The 20140-nt window shown below is 40.8% G+C and overlaps 1 protein-coding gene across 5 annotated transcripts; it reads left to right on the forward strand.

The window, feature by feature from the left end:
• The first annotated feature begins 1868 nt into the window (after positions 1-1868).
• LOC133409679 (carbohydrate sulfotransferase 15-like) lies at positions 1869-19115 on the forward strand. Of its 5 annotated transcripts, XM_061690031.1 has the most exons (10): positions 1869-2100; positions 10698-10789; positions 10871-10961; positions 11904-12422; positions 13547-13889; positions 15378-15524; positions 16608-16764; positions 16846-17002; positions 17814-17961; positions 18202-19115. In XM_061690031.1, the coding sequence occupies exons 4-10, from the start codon at positions 11964-11966 to the stop codon at positions 18390-18392; spliced, it is 1602 nt and encodes a 533-aa protein (XP_061546015.1). In that variant the 5' UTR covers positions 1869-2100; positions 10698-10789; positions 10871-10961; positions 11904-11963; the 3' UTR covers positions 18393-19115. The 5 variants fall into 5 exon arrangements, with proteins under 5 accessions (XP_061546015.1, XP_061546016.1, XP_061546014.1 ...); XM_061690032.1 differs by lacking the exon at positions 10698-10789; XM_061690030.1 differs by lacking the exons at positions 10698-10789; positions 10871-10961.
• The last annotated feature ends 1025 nt before the right edge of the window (positions 19116-20140 follow it).

Consider the following 20140-nt stretch of genomic DNA (forward strand, 5'->3'; position numbering starts at 1 on the left):
CCCGTTCCTCTTTGCATTGGTGATGGATAGGCTGACAGATGAGGTTAGCCTGGAATCCCAGTGAACCATGATGTTCGCAGATGACATTGAGATTTGCAGTGAAAGCCGGGAGCTGGTGGAGGAACAGTTAGAAAAGTGGAAGCAATGAAGACAGACATTTACACTGGATTGATTATTATTATATATTTTTTTTAAAGTGAAAAAACTACTAAACCTTTTGGATCAAATCTGGTGGCCCAATGCAAAACATGTTTTTGTCATTGTTTTCAGTTCAAGTCAGGGGTCGTCATCAATCTTTCTGCCATCTTGAAGTACCCGGCGCCTATTGTTTATAAACATTGTGAAAAGGTCCATACAAGGGCTGCTTCATAAAATTTCCCTTTGACAGCATATTTGTTGCATTGTGCTTGTACTTTGCATTGGTTCATAATATTGAAATGCGTTCTGTAAGTATAGTTATACAGTAGATGAGACAGGTCACAACAATTGCAAACGTCTCAACAAATGTAAACACCATAACACGACGACATTAACACATAAAGGAAATGCAAACGCCACAACACATTAAAACCACAACACAGCAACATTAAGGCCAACCGGAAGTGAGCACCGGGACTCCCTCCGAATGTGTAATCCGTCCGGGTTACCAGAGACTCATTGCCTACACTCCAAGTGACTAAATCGGGAAGTTGAAATATTAATCATTTATGACGATCCGAATGTGCTTACTTACCTTACTTTCACTTACTTTCCAGCTTTGGTCATCAAAACTTCCTGCCTCAGTCCCCCCTTTTCCCTGCTCAACTTTATTAAACAAAGTCATTAGAAGGATAGATATTGTGTAATGTTTTGTGTTTCTTTAGCTTTTGGTGATATGGGTCGAGTGAGGTATTTAGTTCTAATCCCAATTTTAATCCGCTATAAACATAACATCACATGACAAACGTGGAACACAGGACAGACATCCTGTGTATGCTATGCTAATGAGCATAACTAGGATTGATGATGTGATTGTTTGATTGATTGTATGTTTTCTTTACAGCTAGTGTCTTTGAACAAAAGTTAAATACATGTATATCATTTATTTACACAAATATAGGTAAACACAAACGACGCCTATTGTCATCTTTGGTGGCTCTGTGGTGACATCTTGTGTTACAAAAAAGACACTGTAGACGTTTAAAGTTCCTATCGGGTGTTGTGAAACAGTCCCCTTCCCCATTCACCTGAGCGAGGAGGAAGTGTCTTTACCGTTGCCCGGTTTGTTCAATGCTTAAGTAGGTAGCACATATACCGGATTTCATTAGCATAATCATTTAATAAATGTTTCCTTATTAAAGATAATGTCAAACCCGTTGGTCCGTCTGCAATGAGTCCCCGGTACCCGGACAAATTAAACAGCCAGAGGCAGTCGCACGGTCACTTCCGCTGTATGTTAATGTAACTGTGTTGTGATATTTGCCTCTCCGTTGTGTGTTAATGTCGTGCTGTGGCGTTTTGTTGTGACCTGACTCGGCCACCTTATGTGAAGGGAAATAATAGAGGTATCACAGCAAAATACAATTTTACATTAAAACCTGAACATTAAATTGTTGATTATTTATCCAGGTCTGCCAAAAAACGGCCAATCGTTTGTCCACGAATGAAGGCAAAATGTAATTAAAAAAAAAAAGTAAACGGTGTCCATGTTGTGCTGCGTTAAAGTTCGCGTAGCTTGTGAACACAAAACAAACAAAACCGCCGCACACGACTCACCTTGCCGCCAATTCCGCTAGCCGCGCGGTGGATTCTGGGTAAGGACTGGCCACACCTAATCGATCCTGCATCTTGGTAGCGGAGGAGCAGTCATGGGATGAGTGTCGGAAGATTTGCACGTCGGCGCGCCGCCCCTCACTCCAACAGTCAGATGGAGCCTGAGGGCAGCGGAAACTCTCTCATTTGTGCTGCTAAAGCCGACCATGAGCACAGTGCGCGCTCGACACGCTTTCCTATCCCACGCAGGCAGGCAGCCAGGCACCTGTCCCGTCCTCTTTTCTCTCCTTTGAATTAGCATGGCTCGTCTTATTGATTGATTGATCATGCCTGGCGAGCCACTCAACTGTGAGTATTAAGTTTGGTTGTTAACTGTTAGATTAAAGTATTATGTTATTGTATGTTGTGGATTTGATCAAATTCGATATTTTTTTTAAGTTTGATATGACTGAAATGGTTTTAGTTGCCTAAGGTTCCCAGTGGCGTTTTAGTAGGGGGTTTTTAACAGGTACAACATGGCAAAATGACTACAATAGTACTTCTACAGTCTTGCGTTTTTGTTCCCTTTAATGGCAGGCTCATTCATTATAACAATTTGATAACTAAATTTACATTCTAGCTTTAAAGTAGTCAGCAACTTGTATAAAGTTGGTGTATTTTTGAGATTGTTTGTCTAAATGTTTTTAGCTTGGCCTGTCAAGTCAAGTTTACTTTAATCTATTTTTTGCTTGAATCTACCTTTTCTGAGTTTTTTTTTCTTTTTTTTGCTTTTGTTGTATTGTTATTTTTTTTTTTAAATTAGTTACGTATTAGAAATAAAGACGACAAAGACTTTTAATCAAGTTTATTTGTATAGCCCTTAATCCCAAAAGACTGTCACAGGCCCACATTTAACAAAAAATAACTCTCCTGATCTAAACCCCCAATCGAGCAAGGAAAAACTCAAAACCTCATTTGAGGACAAAATAAGAAACTTCCAGGATGACGAGGCTGCAATGGTTGTTGAGTGGGCAACATTTTTCACATAGTATGGTGCTGTACAATGTTAATTAATCTCTGTTCAGTCGAACCTATTTGTTGCCTGTCCTGACCAGGAAACTCTTTTCAAATACTTTTTTTTTTTATTAACAATGAGGTTTTAATGGCTAAATAAAATTTACATGAAAAAAAAAGTACATTTCTTAAAGAAATTTTTTCAGGTCAGTACCGTCACTTGTTGCTCGGAAGAGTTCTATGGCTTAATCATAACAGCCCCACGAGCCAATGAAACATTTGGAAATGAAAATGTTCCTCTAAACAACAATATGGAAGATTATGGGACATGTTATTGATACACATTAACTAAACTACTCTGTATGAAATACAAAATGCATTTCTCTGAAACAGCCCTGCCTGTAAACATTACTGAACTGTTTTAGCAGCGTCATCTGATGACAAATTCTCTATACAATACAGTGGACAGTGTGTCTCCATACAGTTTGTCTGTATAGACATGCAAAGCTGAATTGTATGAGAACTTTACAGGAATACAATGGACCCCCAGATTTAAAATATTAATGTAGTCAATTTGATTAATTCTGGGTGACCCCTGCTATTAAGGGATTTTTTTTCCCCCATTAGCTGTCCAGCTTGGTCCCTGTCCCCCATAAATAGCGGGGAGTCCACTGTACGAAATAAAAATGTAACACTTCTTTCCAGTTGCGAGATTAGAAATCCTTGAATGTTGGCAGAAGCTCTTTAAATGAGTGTGTGTATGTGTTTAGTTGTAATCCTGAGAGATAAACCTCAGCTCATTAAACAGCTGCACAGTGTCAGAGTTATTACGTGTTGGCCTAGCGGAGAGTGAGTTGCAAACATTGCGCCTTGTGATTTAGAGTGAACAGATAACTGTTGTAAGTATTCATGTTTGCACGGGCGACAGTTTGCGCTTCTGATTGTTTTTCTGTTTATTCTAGCGCGACACGTTTAGATTTGAGTGTTGGGCGACAGTGGCGGATTCCTTCTACTGCTGCATGATCCCAGCACCCCTCTACCCTCCTTAATGCTCTCAACCCTGGCTAGTTCAGTGATGTTAGAAATATGTCGATATGAATGTCAAATAGGTCTAACTGGTGAAGTAGAATGATGGAAACATTAAAAGATTTAGTTACCAATTAAAATCTCAGCGGCAGTACTACTGCAAGATGCATTAAATGTAAACCGTTGTCTAGTGTACTGTATTCCCGTAATTGTTATATGGTAAGTGTACTACTACATTTGTAGTGTAGTTGTTCACATGGCTGATTTAGTGCAGCTGGCGGTGGAACGATTCTCACTCTTACCCTCTGATTGACTGGCGACCAGTTTAGGGTGTACAATAAATAGGGGCCAAGCCCTGCCACAAATAGCAAAATAAAATGCATCAATTACTGCAATGTAGCTGAAAAAGTGGAAAACTTGTAAAAACACTTGTTGTGTTAAAACTAAGTAATGACGATGACCGTGCATAGCCAAATTGTAAATTTTTTATAATTAATACAGTAATAGGGGCCAAGTCTGGGCGGAAACAGGGGAAAACTGCGAATAATTGACGCCCCTATAAAAATTTTATAGTCTCTCAGTCAAAATATGTCACTTCAACATAGTTCTTTGGCACCAAGACGGAGCTTTTGGTGCCATCTTGGGGTGATTAGACAGGGATTTGACACCATCTTGTGGCATTTTATGGTGTTTTACAAAGCACAAAACAACGAATAAATGAATTTTTCTTGTCTCATAATGGAGGATAGGTTCGTCAGCGAATGAGAGTGTATAGTTGACAGTTGTGAGCTCAGGTTAGCAGCTGCTTGTTAACTGGCTAACCGTAACCCTGTCTGCACGTAGAGTACCTGAGCCTCAGTTGTTGCCATAGCAGCTTGTGTATGAATGTGCTTATCACGTGTTTATTTTGTTACCGTTTGTTCAATACAGCAATTGAAAGTGCACCGGAAGTTGTGTATATGCTCGATCACTTGTGGGGGCACAACAATACATTCTAACTAGCGGTGATAGGTTATATTAAATTAGCTAACATTGATACATTGTGTTGGCGATCGTAGAGCATAGACATGGTCGGTTGACAAATTTCACTTCACCTTCTTTTTTAATTGTGAAACAAATCCCAGATGTCGTATAGTGTAACCTTGTCAATGTGGACAAATGGTCACTGTGAAATTCAAGGCAGAAATTTTGGTTCAACTTTAAAACCTTTTTTTTATAGTTATTCGATTAATTGTTTCAGCCTTATTTCATTGGTTGTTTTGTTTAGATACTGAATTTACATTTAATAGTCAAATGTAACTTAGATGTCAGGGCTGGTATGTCAATACTGTATGTTGCGATAACAATGCGATATATCCTGGTATCAATATTTTGTCCCACCTCAAGTTGGCAATAGAAGTACAACGTACTACAGTCTGGCTATTTTCGTATCCTTTACAAGGTTGACTACCAAACTGGACCAACAAACTATACTGCTTAGTGGAAATAGGTCTTTATTCATCAACGGAAGCAGATACAAGTGTTATGTCGATGCACCGCAACTGCACACACCCAAGACTAACCTCCTTCAGGTTAGTCTTGGGTGTGTGCTGCCTTGTGGTTTCTTTGGTCTGCTGCATGTGGAGGAAGACTTCAGGTTGTCCCACCAAGCCCCCACCTGTCACCTTGAAATAGTGGAAGAACCTCCTGAGATGTGAAAACCATGCTTCTTTTGGCAACCACAAATCGTGAGGTAGTGCTCCAAGTATGGGAAGGAGGATGAGAGACTGCTATCTGACTGTTTAGACTGGGGGTCCACCACAAACTGCAGAGAAGAATTTTTGTTGTAGCATCAGGAATGTGGGAGGATGGCATCGCGCTCAAGTGTTCTGGCAACTCCTCTGACTGTCTTTTTTTAAGAGTGTATTGTTTACTTGTTGGGTTTACATTGAAAACAAACTATTGGGCAGTTTCATTCTTATCTGCATTCGTCATTCCATGCTGCTCCCATTAAGTCATTTTCCTGATGGCTAATGGCTTTCCCTGGAATTTTTTTCTATTCCATGTGATGCTATTTCAAATGTGTTATTGCTAAGTCGTGTTTTAAGGAAGGCACCATCCTGTATGTTTTTTAACTCAAGCTCAATCTGGCTGCTTCTTTTGATTGACGTTGGATAAATTACACCATGACAAATGAGAACTTTCCACAGTCTTTAAACCGCACGCCATCAGTTCGAGCCGTACATACCGACTGCACGGGCTCCATTACGTTAGAGACTGGCTTCTCCTCCTGTTTTAGAAAATAAATATTTCACGATGATATCAACTTTATGGCTTTGCATGGCTCTTAGTGCATTCGCAGACGTTGGGATGTCTCTTCAAGTGCACGAGTGGCGGTTGTCTCACGATTGAATCTGAGGAAAAGAGCGTGATCAAGCTACTACATGTCATGTGCGCACCCTGGATTTCAACTTGCATGTCTGAGAGTGTTGACAGGTTTTTTTTTTGTCAACATAATCGAGAGCTCAGTGCAGTCTGAGGTGAAACCAAGAACAGGCATGTGCAAGGTTCAAGCACCGCCACCGCTTTCACTTTAAAAACATAAAATGAAGAAGTGATATGAAGCCTTGGGTCATTGGTAGTGCAGTGGTTCACATACCAAACTGGCAGTAAGTCCATGGTATTGTCCACCAGAAGAGCCCCCTAACACAAATTGTCAAGGATGCAGCATTGTGAGCATTACTTTACTTTATTGGGCTTGGGCAGTATGATCATGTGCCCCGCAAAATCTGCCTAGCAACATGTTACCAGAAAAAAATAAAACATTCTGTTGATCGTCACATACGTTAGTTAGGTAAAATCATGCAGACTACTTGATATGGAAATTCAAAAAGTACATCAGACCGTGAGGAGGGCTACTGTAATTTTCCTGGTATGCTGCCTATTTGAGTGGTTGATCCCTTACCATTTTTTTTTTACATAGAAAAATATCACTGACCAGTTGCCAGAAGCAGTGTTAGAGGCCTGTGAGATGATGTTAGTGTGATTAATTAGTAATTGAGCCTTTAGTTTCATGAGTACATCAAATCATTGTTTCAGTTCACAAACCCATATGCAGACATACTGAGAATCTGGATACACTGTATTGTTTTATTTACATTATTTGGAAGGAGAAACCACTTGGCAGCAGTTTTGCTTCCCTACGAGACATTAATACTAACAATTCACATTCCGCCCACTTTCTCCAAATAAAGTGGTTTAGAATAACGCTCCATTTGTCTCCCAAAATAGTGGTAATAAACCCTACAGACCCTCTTTTACCTGCAATTACGCCGCCTCTTTCGCACAGTAGGACACATCTTCAGCTGCTGTCTGCTTGTTATTAATGCCACATTGGCTTTAAAGCGCCGCTAAAGAAAAACATACACGTGCACATACATACACACCTAGGCGCATGTGCAAATACACAGTGGAGGACATCTGTGATCCATATGTCAAGGTGGGCTTCCCTAGACAGAAGTCATATTTATGCAAGAGGTTTAACATTACTTTGGCTTTTTTAGAAGTTTCTTGTTTATGTTTGAGTATGTTTGTTGAACAGATTATGAGAGGTCAGATTCCTGGGATGCAATCGTCATTCATCAATGACAAAGTCAGTCATTAGAGCCATTGTGGTATGACTTAATTCCCCCCAAATGGAAATTTTAGATTTGACACTCAGCCTTTCAGCCCGCTACAACTGTTTCAACCAGCTACAGTAGTTTTTGATTGCTTCATGTCCACATCCACACAGATGCTTCCAAAAGCGGGCTACACACATACCGATAATTGGGCCTATTTCAGGCTATTTGATGTGGTGGTTATCCACACTCTTTATTGTGAAAACAAATGGTTATTCACGGCTGCAACCAAGACCAAAAAACGTCCTGTGATTTTTTTTTATTTTTTTTATTTAGAGCAATCTATTGTACTGTTACAACTAGCGACTCTAGAGTTGTGTTACGGGAGTTGGTGTTAGTGTTCTATAAGTTACGACTGTCTGCGAGGCCATGAAAGTGTTTGAATGTAATTGAATAGAGAGAGAGTCATTGAATAGAGAGAGAGTAGGCTTGTGTTTGGAGGGAAATAAAAACAGTCGCGTAAACTGCTAGTTGAGAAAAACTTTGATTAATCAACGTCAACTTGACTATTTTCACCTGAAACAAAAGACAAATCTGTAGTCGTTCAAACCAAGGTTGATACATACGTAAGGCTTTGCAATCGTTAATATTGAACACGTTTCACATGTGCGATTTTCAGGCCCAACCACAAATCGGGGAGTAAACATCACTTTTAACACGCCACATGATAATCGCTCAAGATAATATTTTTGGCCCGATTGTCAGTACGGTATGTGTGTGCCCTGCTTTAGAAGTAAAAAAAATTGCTGTATGTGTGTACCAGGCTTAACTTCCTTATGTGGCTGTGCTTTCTCTTTCCAACAGTGGGACGCAGCCATGTCTCACTCGCAGTCGGTCACGCTGTATTTACGCGGCTATAAACATCGAGTCGTACTACATTCCGTGAGAGTCAAGCACCTGCGTATTGTCACAGAGGACCCTGCCGCTTGTAGGAGATTCATGCAGCGTGCATGTTACAATACTGACGCTAAACAGAGCATGATGATCTCAAGAAGCAGGGTAGAGGTAGTTTCCGCAATGAGCGGCGGGCACTCTGACAAGAATGTGGCAGTACAGGGTAAATGTAAAGGATACTGCTAGAACTCAAAGTACCTCCTAAAAGCATGCCTATTGGTTGACACTAGCTTTTAGATGCTGAGTCAGTTAAAAACATCAATATACAGTATGCTGATATTTCTTTCAACAAGAACCATAATGCTTCCCCAGTGGGATAAGCCCAGTAAGGTGTTTTACTTTGCACCACTCAAACATCCCCAATAAGCCTGAGAGGACTCTGAGCTGTTTTATTAGAACACGTGCACTTTTTTTTTCTCCACGCAATCCAGCCTGTTAGGACTCGCGTAGACTTTATTAAAACAAGTTAAAACCAAAGATGACATCACTCGTTACAAGCTGTCACCTACTAAAATCTCTTTGGGTTTGCTGAGCGTTCACAGTATTTCCTGACGTGATAAGCTATCAACATTTGACCCACGACTAATTAAAGCCTCCCTAAAAGGTTTATAATTGCCTATAGATGTCACAAGATAGCAGCAAAGTACTACTTTTCTTTTAGACAGGGATCTGTCATGTGTAAATGAAGCTCCTCCCCCCTACTTCAACATAGTACCTTGACACTAGGTTGCCACAAGCTGGTGCCAGAGCAATACTTTTAAATTAGATAGGGCTCTGTCCTAAGCTCAAAAACAGAGAATAGGTGAGTTTATCAGCAAATAACTGAGGGTAGGTTTAAAAAATGCATAATACAATCTTGGCGAATATGAGCGTTGTCAATATGCAGCAGAAGACTGTTGTCCAAATCCAAAATCGCACCAAAATTATAGCGCCAGTATCTTCTAAATATTGCACATTTACATAAAGTTATCACATGCCAAATAATGCACAAATATTATTAGAAGTATATTAGTATCCTACCTGTGAGTTTCATTGTAATGAGGTACATGAGCGTGTCATAGTCATGAGAGTTGATAGATGCAGTATTTCAGAACAGTGTAGTTTTATATGTAATACAGAGCGGTGATGAAATAGTGAGGTTAATGTGGACGCATCAACTGCTTACAGTGCTGTTTTTGGAGTGACTTTCTTGTCTGCTATATTCAAATTTTGTTTCACGGTCTGTTGGGGCAGTTATGCTTAAACCCTATGAATTCTGCCTAGCAACAAGTGATGGAACAAAAAGGAACAAGACTGACTAATTCAATTTATTTACATTTTAGATGTGATGTTTTCTAGTATGTTACTTAGTCAGTACTGTAGTGGTACGCTTGTTTGAGGCTGCGTTCACACTAGCACCTTTTAGTTTGTTTTACTTAAACTCTAGTCGGTTTTCCGCCTTGATGCGGCTCAGTTGGACAGGTGTGAAACTGTGAACACAGCAAAATCCTGCTGCTTTATTTACTTTTCTGTTCATCAAGTCTTCTTCCTGTATAGATTCTTGTAAACCATAAGAGAAGAGAGCAACGTTTGTGGTCGCTTTTGTGTGAACCCGAAATAAAAAACTAAGAGGGACATGGATGTTGTTTCGGACCAGAGAAACTGTACAAGAGTGTTCCACTGATATATGGCGGTTCATCGCACGCACTCTTGCTCTACTGAGTGTTTTTAAGCAATATTTTTTTTAGGGGGTTTTGAAAAATACTTACTGTAATGTAAGTATTTTACATTACAGTAAGCACGTGGGATAGAAAGAGCAACAGGTGTGCATGCAACTGTTTATTGAATGGTGGGAGAACAGTAAAGCACACACAAAGGAGCTGCTGTTGGCCACACCCCAAACGCTCAGACACTCAGACGCACTCGCTGACTGTACACGCCACCCCACCAGGCCCCGCCTCTTAAAGGCACATGTATGTACACAGACACTACAGTATGTACAGTATTTTCTATCCATTTTATGCTTACAATTTTATTTGTTCACATTCAAATGAATTTACATTGTGTTTTAATAATTTTGTTTTGATAAGTTTGAAGGTGTTTAAAGTGCAGGACTGTGAAAAGTCCACGGATCCGCAGAATTCCGCGGATTTTTCTTGAAGAAAAATCATTTATGTAAATCGTGTAAATTTGCATTTGGGGGAGTTAACATAGTACTCTGTCGACATTGATGGTCTGTAATCGTGACCGTCAATTTTACTGCACTGAGGACCATATTACGGCAGGCAAGGTGCAACTCTTCCGCCATTTATATTTTATTGGTGCGGTACAAATTCATCGTATGCTGTCATGTTTTAACATTAATAAGTTTGTGGTATGTGTGTTTCAACGGAGGGACATAGTACGGAGGGACGACAGGGAGACCTACACTAAAGAAGCTTGATAAGGATAACGGGATCAAGAATCCGTGGAATTTTCGCTGGCTGGTATTAAAAGTCGGAAAGGAGTATCTTCACGAAAATATTACAAAGATGAAAGGAAAGGCATACTGCATCTTGTGTCATCAGGATGTGAAGTATGGATCTGGAGGGAGAACGCGCTTGGTCGATCACGTCAACGGAAAGAAGCACGCGCAGCAGTCAAATTATAGACTACCAGGTGTTTCACATTTCTATGAATTTGCTACATACTTACTAACGTAGTTAACAGTTGTTTAACTTGTTATATTGTTCATTTGTGTTATATGTGTGTTTGTGAGAGACCCCCCCACCCCCCAATTGTTCCTCGGATTTTACTTTTTCCATTTCACATTTCACAGCCCTGAAAGTATGTGGGAGGGGTAAATGTTTTTTATATGGTCTCTATTATATCACAGGTTTTCATCTATTGTGGGTGGGTCTGGAAAATAACCCCCACGATTAACGAGAGTTGACTGTACAGTTGTCTAAGCACCATGGTTTAAGAACATCACTGGTGGTTGTTCAACTGAGAATTTAATGTGTGTTAAATGCGGTAGTGGGCTATCTAATCAGTTTTAATGGTAACTTTCCAGTCACTTCTGCGCTTTACGGTAAGAGCCTGTTTGTGAGATGCTCTTGTTTGCTTAACTGATTGGACAATACGTAATAATATAACTGCTAACGTGCTAACTGATGTCATGTTTTCCTGGCCGAGATCCAACACTACTCTGCTGCGCGATGACGGGCAAAGAAATAGTAAATTTTCCAATGAAGTGTCGCTTAAGTAAAATTACTGCTTTCTTACTTTTTATCGCTAGCGCTGATTCTCCACCTGTATCAATACTCAAAGCGTGTTCATTCATAATCTCCACAATTATCATCATAAGGTTAACAAAATAAGCTGTGGCGCGGCCCCTTTGAGTCCACAGAGAATTAATGTTGTGTTTTCAGTGTTGAATTACAGCGTAACTGTTATTCTGACCTCGAGAGCTTGTCTTTTAGGTTAAAACGACCACACACGTGTGCACACACTACGTAGCTAAAATTAGGAAGCTTCACATTGACACGCAACGCCTCCGTGGGAGAGTAAATATTAAAATGAGCTTTTCCTCTGCTTTAAGAAGTGTTTCTAATTTTGCAGAAATCCAAAGACTTGAAGTATCAATGAGCTTCTCCCTCCACATGCCGGCTTCATGTCACCATGTTTGGGTACAAGCATGGCAGAACCACCCAGTCGGACGCCCACATCGCATCCATGGTTGAACATTGCGGAAAAACACCCATCAGGACGTTTTTGGACAACAGGCACACACGCATTCATGTAAATGTGTGTACAAAGTGGTCCAGAATAAACCTATGGAGCTTATCCAAAGTCCAAGTGGTGGTCTTCCTGCTTGGTCTGACTCTGACCTTCCTCATCATGACTTCCTACGTCCTGACGTGGGACAAGAAAGGACTCCTGCTGACGCCCCCGCCCCATCACCTCAAAGCTGCCGATGTCCCGACCAATGCCACATCAGCAGCAGCTTTGGCATCGAGCATCTCCTTGAAAAGGACAGCCGTAGACATGAAGCAGCTGGCGAGGGTGATCCGCTCCAAACTGGAATACCCACCGAGGAGGGTTCCTGACGAGAAGGACATCATTGGGACGGACTCCCATGTGAGTATTCTGTCAGGAATTTTTATGTTGCACTTTGTAGGGGTGTAACAGAGGTGTACCGTGTTACCACACAAAACCGGTAGGGGACAAGAAGTGTAACTGCCCCGGACTATAGCCTCACATCTTCTCCGGAAGCAAATACGATGCAGCTCAGCCTCTGGATGGCAGAAAGTCATGACTAACGATATCCTTTCAGCAGTGCGTTAAACTTGTTGACTCAAAGCAATAACAATTGCCATTAATGTTTTTGTAGCGTAAGAAGTCAAACCATTGACAGTGATACTGTTACTGTACTTGTCTCCATCATTCATTTCTGGAAATGAAGAAAACAAAACTGATGCACTTTCATTAAAAGAAACAATATACGATACTACCATTCAGCTCACTCATAAAATAATGTTATATGTATATTACACATCTAACAGGCGCTCCTCTGTCATTTTTCAGGGGCCCAACACTGCGTCCTTCTGCAATAAATGTCGATGTGAAACATTGGTTCCGGCGGCGCAAACATTTTTTTCCACTGAGCCCTATTAAATATCCACATCATCAATTTACTAAAAAGAAGACAATATGTTGATGTTGCAACTTCTTAAAAAGAAAAGACGGACATTTTGGCCTCCCACTACACCTCGAGTATTTAGCAACGGGGGAAAATTGTTGGTGAAAATTTTCAATTTTTAACGATTGTTTTATTTCCTATATATAACCTCACCCCCACAAACCCACCCCCCACCGCCACTCAGCACACACCCCTATATTCGCAGTTTAGCACCAGCGGGGTCATCTTTTTTGAATTTTTTTTTTTACATTTTTCTTGTCATCCTTTTTTTCTTTTAAAGCAAGAAACCTATTGTTGCTGTCAAACAAAGAGCATCCATCTTAAAATTTTTTAATTTTTGTTTTGTTTTTGTTTCTATCTGAAAACAAATATTTTGTTCATGCTTGGGATGACATTATTTTACTTAATATTAATAATGTATATAATATTGAATTTCAATGTATGGTGATAAATATTTTCAATTATTTATGATTTATCTCATTAATTCTATACTAATTTTAAATCCTTCTGTTTGGAAAAAAAATACTCTCCTCCTTATATACTGTCCTCCTTATGTGCACAGTTATTCTCTGCGATCCCTCGCCACTTCCTGCCAGGAGTGAAAAGCCCGTGCTGGTACGAGGACTTGTCTGTTGAAAAAACCCGAGATCCGTACAGGGGGAACCTATACGCTCTGCGTTCCAAGACCTTCAAGAGAGTGTGTGACCGCTTGGCGTCCACCTTCCAGTTGCAACCGCGCCGGCGCGACGACGGCGGGCTCTCGCGCCTGCGCTGCCTGCCTTACTTCTACATCATCGGGCAGCCCAAGTGCGGCACCACCGACTTGTTCCACAGGCTGCTGCTGCATCCCGACGTCAAGTTCAACATCATGAAGGAGCCGCACTGGTGGACCAGGAAACGCTTTGGTGAGGCACCAGAGGAGGCAAAAGTACTTGCACACTGTACTTAAGAAGTACAGATACTGGTGTACAACAGAAGATGAAAGCGATACTTGAGTAAAAGTATCTTAACCAAAATTAACTTTGATAGAGGTTAAAGTTACCTTGTAGAATATTACGTCACGTTATTACTCCTTCTCAACTGAAGACCTTCGCTTCACCTCCCTGTCCTGTCCTGAACCTTTGCCTCGCCATTTTACGAGGCTTACTACTTTCATCCTTGACAGATGACCATATCTCATTAGTAACATGAATTCTAACTTTTCGCGTTGAAAAATACTCGTTTTATGAGAGAGCTCTGAAAAGCCAAAAACGTACGGTGTAATGAACATTTAAGATACATTTTTACTGAGAAAACAGACATATTTGGTTACAAAAGCAACATGATTTACCTTACCTAGCGAATTCCAGCTGTTTCCGATACAGCAGTTTGTCAACTTTTGAGTAGACTTTTCAGTTAAAAATGACACAAAACGAGATCATAAAAGTTTTCATTATGTCAAGTTTTATATGCAGGTTTTTTTTCCACTGCAGATCAAATTTTCCAATAATCTTAACATATTTTATTTTACCCTTCTGTGGTGGAATCTGACAAAAACAAAAAAGCAATATGTACTTGTTTTGTGTGACTTTAGAGGTGTATTTTGAAAGGAAATTATATAAATCAAACTCAATATAACTAGTAACAGATAAATCCTCTTGTTATTCACTGAAAATCTTGGCTATTTGCTGTTTTTGTCCTCAGACCAAAGCAATTAAATTATTACTTTGACACCACCTGGTGAAATTGTTGTTGTCAGGTTTAATTCATTGACAGTGTTTTTCGTCATGACCTTTTCGCCTTGGCGGTCCTTGAATACACCTTGTCACCGTCAAAAGTGAAACTGAAAGGGTGTTTCTGCTTCGCTCCTGATGCCGCTAGTAATAGCCTATACAATTTGTCTGTATTCCCTAACATTTATTAGTGTGCGTAAATGCTAGATGAGTTTAATGACTAAATTTTGCTTTTTGTGATGTCATGTAAGTTTGTGCTAACATTATTTATGCCAGTAGGCCATCTAATACTATTGACAATCCTTTTTTAAAGTTTGTGTTGAATAATTTAACTACTGAATACAGTCGTTTATGTGATGTGGGTTCATGATTGTGTACATGCTAGATGCTGAGAGTTGATACCGTATGGTCCTCTTCGTTTTAAGTCCTTTGCCGCCATCTTTTGTCGTCTATATCCAATTACAAGCAAGCGGGCGTCAATTATTTGCAGGTTTTCACTATTCAAGGCAGAGGAATGGGGATTCATCGTATTGTACGTTTTCTTTTTATGGAAGATTTTCGACTAATTCTACCACCTCATGCGCATTCTTTACTGTATTATTTCTACATTAATAACGCCATTGGTCAGGCTTTCTATATATCGGTGTTTGTTTTTTGGGCATTTATGCGTTGTCTATCCAGGTTACATCCGCTTCAAAGACGGCTTCCAGGAAAGTTTCCCCATGGAAGATTACCTGGACCTGTTTGACTTGGCGGCGTACAACATCCAAGGATCAAGCGGTGAAAATTCCCCAGGAGACCGTCGCCGCCTCGCGCAGCTCATAACAGGTGAACATGTGAAAGTGTGTGTGGATGTCGGTGTGTGTGTGTGTGGGTGCTGTGATCGGTCTCAGGTCTCAGATAACACTGAGAGTTCATGGTTCATTTTTTTACTACTGTCCCCTCAAGAGGCTCAGATGCAAGCAGATGGAAACGCAATCATATTAAATTGTGAATATTTTGTGGTTACAGTGGAACAACTCCCTGTTGGTTTAATGTTCCGTGCATGTGGGATGTGCCGGGTTGACTCAAAACTGTCCAACCTTTGAGTGAATAAAAATGACTTTATTCTCTAGTTGACTCTTCAAAGAGTACTCATTAAAGTTCCAGACAACATGTCAAAATTCGTAATCATTTTCCAACATATATACTTTTGCAATTTTTCATTGTTAGTATTAGGTTGTTTTTTTCTGATTGGCTGGGAGAAGTCACGTTATAGTGAAGTGTGTGGCGTTCATTTTGGCTCAAGCCACCAGTTAGGCAAGATACCAATTCAGGGTGTGCTGGGATAAGCACCAGAACACCCGCAACCCTAGTAAGGATAAGTGGTACTGACAATGAATGATGGATGGACGAAATGTCTCAGTCAAGTGTGCAAGGGTTATTTAGGTACCAAACTTGGTCCCCTTCCTTCATACTGTATGTGGTTATCCGTACCCTTCAAGTACAGTTGTGCCTTGATATGCGTGGCTTGCGTTGACGAGTTTTTTTTTGAGAGACGACCTGTCGCTTGGTGGAATTTTTTTCTTGAGATACAAGCAAATATTTGAGATGCGCATGTACTTCTCCTCCGCTCGATGGCGGCAGCAAACTTCACAACATCCGGCCACCATCAATTCACTTTTTTCGTTTTCGAAGATTATGTGGAGGGAAAATGTTATTACTCTGAGTTTTTGTCCAGTACAATAAAACACAAATCATAATTTTGGAGTTTTTTTGGACATGAGCTGGAATAGATTAATTGCCTTTCCATTCATTTCAATGGTGAAAGATAATTGGAGATAAGAGGGTACTGACCGAACAAATTAAATTCGTGTCTCAAAGCACCACTACATTTTTAATGTCAAAAGTGACTCTCAATGACTTTTAAAGGTGAAGCCAGCGCATCCACGATGTGGGACAACCAAGCGTGGAGCTATCTCCATGGCGACAGGGAGGAGACTGAGCCACCGTTCCTGGCCCAGGACTTCATCCACACCGTGCAGCCCGACGCCAAAATCATCATCGTGTTACGAGACCCTGCGGAAAGGTAACAGCAACAGCATCTCTTGTGTGTTATGCTTTCGACGCCTTAGTTTATATACTGTAAAAAAAATAATTCCCTGTCCAGGTTGTACTCGGACTACTTGTACTTCAAGGTGGCAAACAAGTCGTCAGAAGACTTCCATCAGAAGGTGTTGGAGTCTGTGCATCTCTTCCAATCCTGCCTGTCGGAGAGGTCGCTTCGTTCCTGCGTGTACAGCACCAGCCTCTCCAACTCCATGCCGGTCAGCATCTTTGCGTTTATATCATCATTTCACTACGCTCGGTTGTATACGCTATGTTTGCTGTTGTGGTTGTGGTGTACAGTTGCAGTGCGTCATACTGAGATGTCTTCCTATTATTATAAATTATAGTTAAATGATTCATTAATTAGCGGCACGGTGGCCGACTGGTTAGAGCGTCAGCCACACAGTTCTGAGGACCCGGGTTCAATCCCCGGCCCCGCCTATGTGGAGTTTGCATGTTCTCCCCGTGCCTGCGTGGGTTTTCTCCGGGCACTCCGGTTTCCTCCCACATCCCAAAAACATGCATTAATTGGAGACACTAAATTGCCCGTAGGCATGACTGTGAGTGCGAATGGTTGTTTGTTTCTATGTGCCCTGCGATTGGCTGGCAACCAGTTCAGGGTGTACCCCGCCTCCTGCCCGATGACAGCTGGGATAGGCTCCAGCACGCCCGCGACCCTAGTGAGGAGAAGCGGCTCAGAAAATGGATGGATGGATGGATTCATTAATTACAATTTGAGTCCAGACCTCTGGAAAGGATGAGTGATGATGATGATGATAATAATAATAATAATTAATAATAATAATAATGGTAGAGACAGTTGAAAATACCTGATTCTGGTGGGTTTAGTTTAAACTTCCTGTCAGGGGCTAATTCTGAACTATGGTTCCCCCTGGCGTATTTTTCTTGTCAGTGCACCTTGAGGTCAAAGTTGTCCTGACATTTTAAAAATGTCTAAACTAATATCTCGAACAAAGTCCCTCTCCTTAACCCCATTAATAAAGGTCTGTTTGTTTTGCTTCCACGCAGGTCAGGCTGAATCTGGGCATGTATATAGTATTCCTGCTGGACTGGCTCACGGTGTTCCACAGGGAGCAGATTCTGATTCTACGGCTAGAGGACTATGCGGCAAACCTTCAAGGGACCTTAAAGAAGGTGTTCGATTTTCTGAATTTGGGTAGGTAACCCGAAATATCATTGAAAATCAACGAGAGACCGTTTTTGCATTTTTGTTTGATTTATTGGTTACTTATTTTTAGTGTAAATGCTGTGATTCTGTATTTTATGTATGCAAGATTGTATTCTGAGTATGTGAAGCACTTTGTGAGGCCTCTCTGTGAAAAGTGCTATATAAATGCAATTTATCTCCTTCCTATATTGTGATGTCCTGGCTTAAACCTTTCTATGTTCTGGTCAGGTCCTTTTCCCAAGCAGGTGGAGGTGGCGCTGACCGAGCGGCCGTTGTCCAATACCCGGCGTGCGGCCGACAGGAGCCTGGGCCCCATGCTGCCGTCCACTTGGGCCCTCCTGTGGGAATTCCACCAACCGTTCAACCGTAAACTGGCCAGCGTGCTGGACAACCCGGACTTCCTGTGGAGTAACACATGACTTCCTACTCTTTTGAAAAAGACACTTTGGGTGAATGTGTGTGTTTTCATTATGTTATTTATTTATTTTGTGTATTACCATGCTTGAAACAATTTTACAAATATTAATTTGACGAACAATACAATTTGACTATGGTGAGGCGCTGACGTTAAACTGTGGAAGTTCCAAAGTTGAATGTGAAAATCCTTTTTGAGCATTTATTCGATATCCTTGATTTCTAGCTCTGGGTCCATGTGCATTTCCCCCTTTTGTCCGCACTAGTGAGACAATTCAGCGCACTAGTAGAATAACTCTTACTCGTAATTATTTTTTCCTCGACTAGTGCCACTTTTGGCCTATGAGTACGAACTTGAGATGAATATCAAGGATTTTTTTTCCTCATAGGAATCGATATGCGGAATTGTCAGGCAGGCAAACAAACATTTTCTAGGAATCGATTTATCGCTATTTACAAGGGGCTTAACGATTCGTTTTAGCAACGATTTGATTCGTATCACGATTCATGGTTGCCGATTCGATTCAAAGACTATATTGATTCATTTAGAACGATACAATCTGAAACGTTTCAGTGGCTGGAAATCGATTCAGTAACTTTTTAGTCAAGAATTCATCCAGTGTGACTGTGAAATAAATACCTGCATACTGGACAGTGCAGGTGAAATTTCTTAGACTCTTGATATTTCTTATAAGGGAATCTGGTAAAACCTAATTATGGTAATTAAATACGAAGATTTTCCTGATCTACTTTCCATTTGTGTGTTATGTGTTTTGTAATGGCCTATGAGTGAAACACACACACACTACTGAAACGCTGTCACACAAGTGAAACAGTGTCACACACTACTGAAACACTTTCATGCACATTACTGAAACGATCACGCATTGCAAAGAAGCTCACATGCAACTGAAAGGCTTTCACACACAAGTAAAATGCTCACACATGCAGTAAACATTTGTGGACCACACAACAGCAAAAGGACACGGAGCTCCGGCAAGACGATGTTTAAGTACACGTTCACGTTAAATTTTACAATTTAATTGTTATTTGGTTTTAATCATAAAATGGGCGTTAAATTGTCAGTGGTTGTTTTTTGAAGATGCTTGTAGGCACCTGATTGGCTGACAGATGAAAAGGGATGGCACTGCAAGGACTGAACTGATCTCTCTCTCACACACACACACACACACACACACGTAAACACACACTTTTATCATCTAATGAGTGTGAAATGTGAGCAGTGGACCAATGAAGGAGGCTGGCTGCTTCACAGCAGGTGGTGGTGGTGATGTTTTTCTTCTGCCTGCATGAACCGGCGTCATTATTCTGTGTTTCTATTTCCAGGTCTGGCCTCAAACAAAAGCATCACTCACATGGGGTTGTGCACACCCACTTATACTGGGTATATGCCTGTTTAGAATTAACCAATCACATTCAAAGCCACGTTAAATGGGAGTCAGCACACATCTGCCACCATTTAAAGTGTGATTAAGCCCTAAATAAAATTTTAATAGGCTTTTCCTGACATTTTTATTGTCACATCTTACAGAACCATGGTCCGCAGAGAGCTTCCAAAGGTGCAGTGTCAGTCAGGAAAAAGGGTACAAAAGAATTTCCAAGGGAGTTAATTAACCATGCAACACAGTGAAGACTCATCATTAGAAAAATGACAAAACAGTGACATTACCAAGTCGGCCGACTGGACTTCCTTCCAAATTTGATGAAAAGTCTAGAAGAAAACTAGCAAAAC

The sequence above is a fragment of the Phycodurus eques genome, chromosome 11, assembly GCF_024500275.1.
Source record: "Phycodurus eques isolate BA_2022a chromosome 11, UOR_Pequ_1.1, whole genome shotgun sequence".
NCBI lineage: Eukaryota > Metazoa > Chordata > Actinopteri > Syngnathiformes > Syngnathidae > Phycodurus > Phycodurus eques.

Excerpts from the sequence above, each read along its gene's own strand:
- LOC133409679 (XM_061690031.1), top strand. The coding sequence starts at position 11,964 with ATGTTTGGGTACAAGCATGGCAGAACCACCCAGTCGGACGCCCACATC. Across the intron at positions 13,890-15,377 it reads GTGGACCAGGAAACGCTTTG|GTTACATCCGCTTCAAAGAC; the intron begins GTGAGGCACCAG and ends TTGTCTATCCAG. Across the intron at positions 15,525-16,607 it reads CCTCGCGCAGCTCATAACAG|GTGAAGCCAGCGCATCCACG; the intron begins GTGAACATGTGA and ends TGACTTTTAAAG.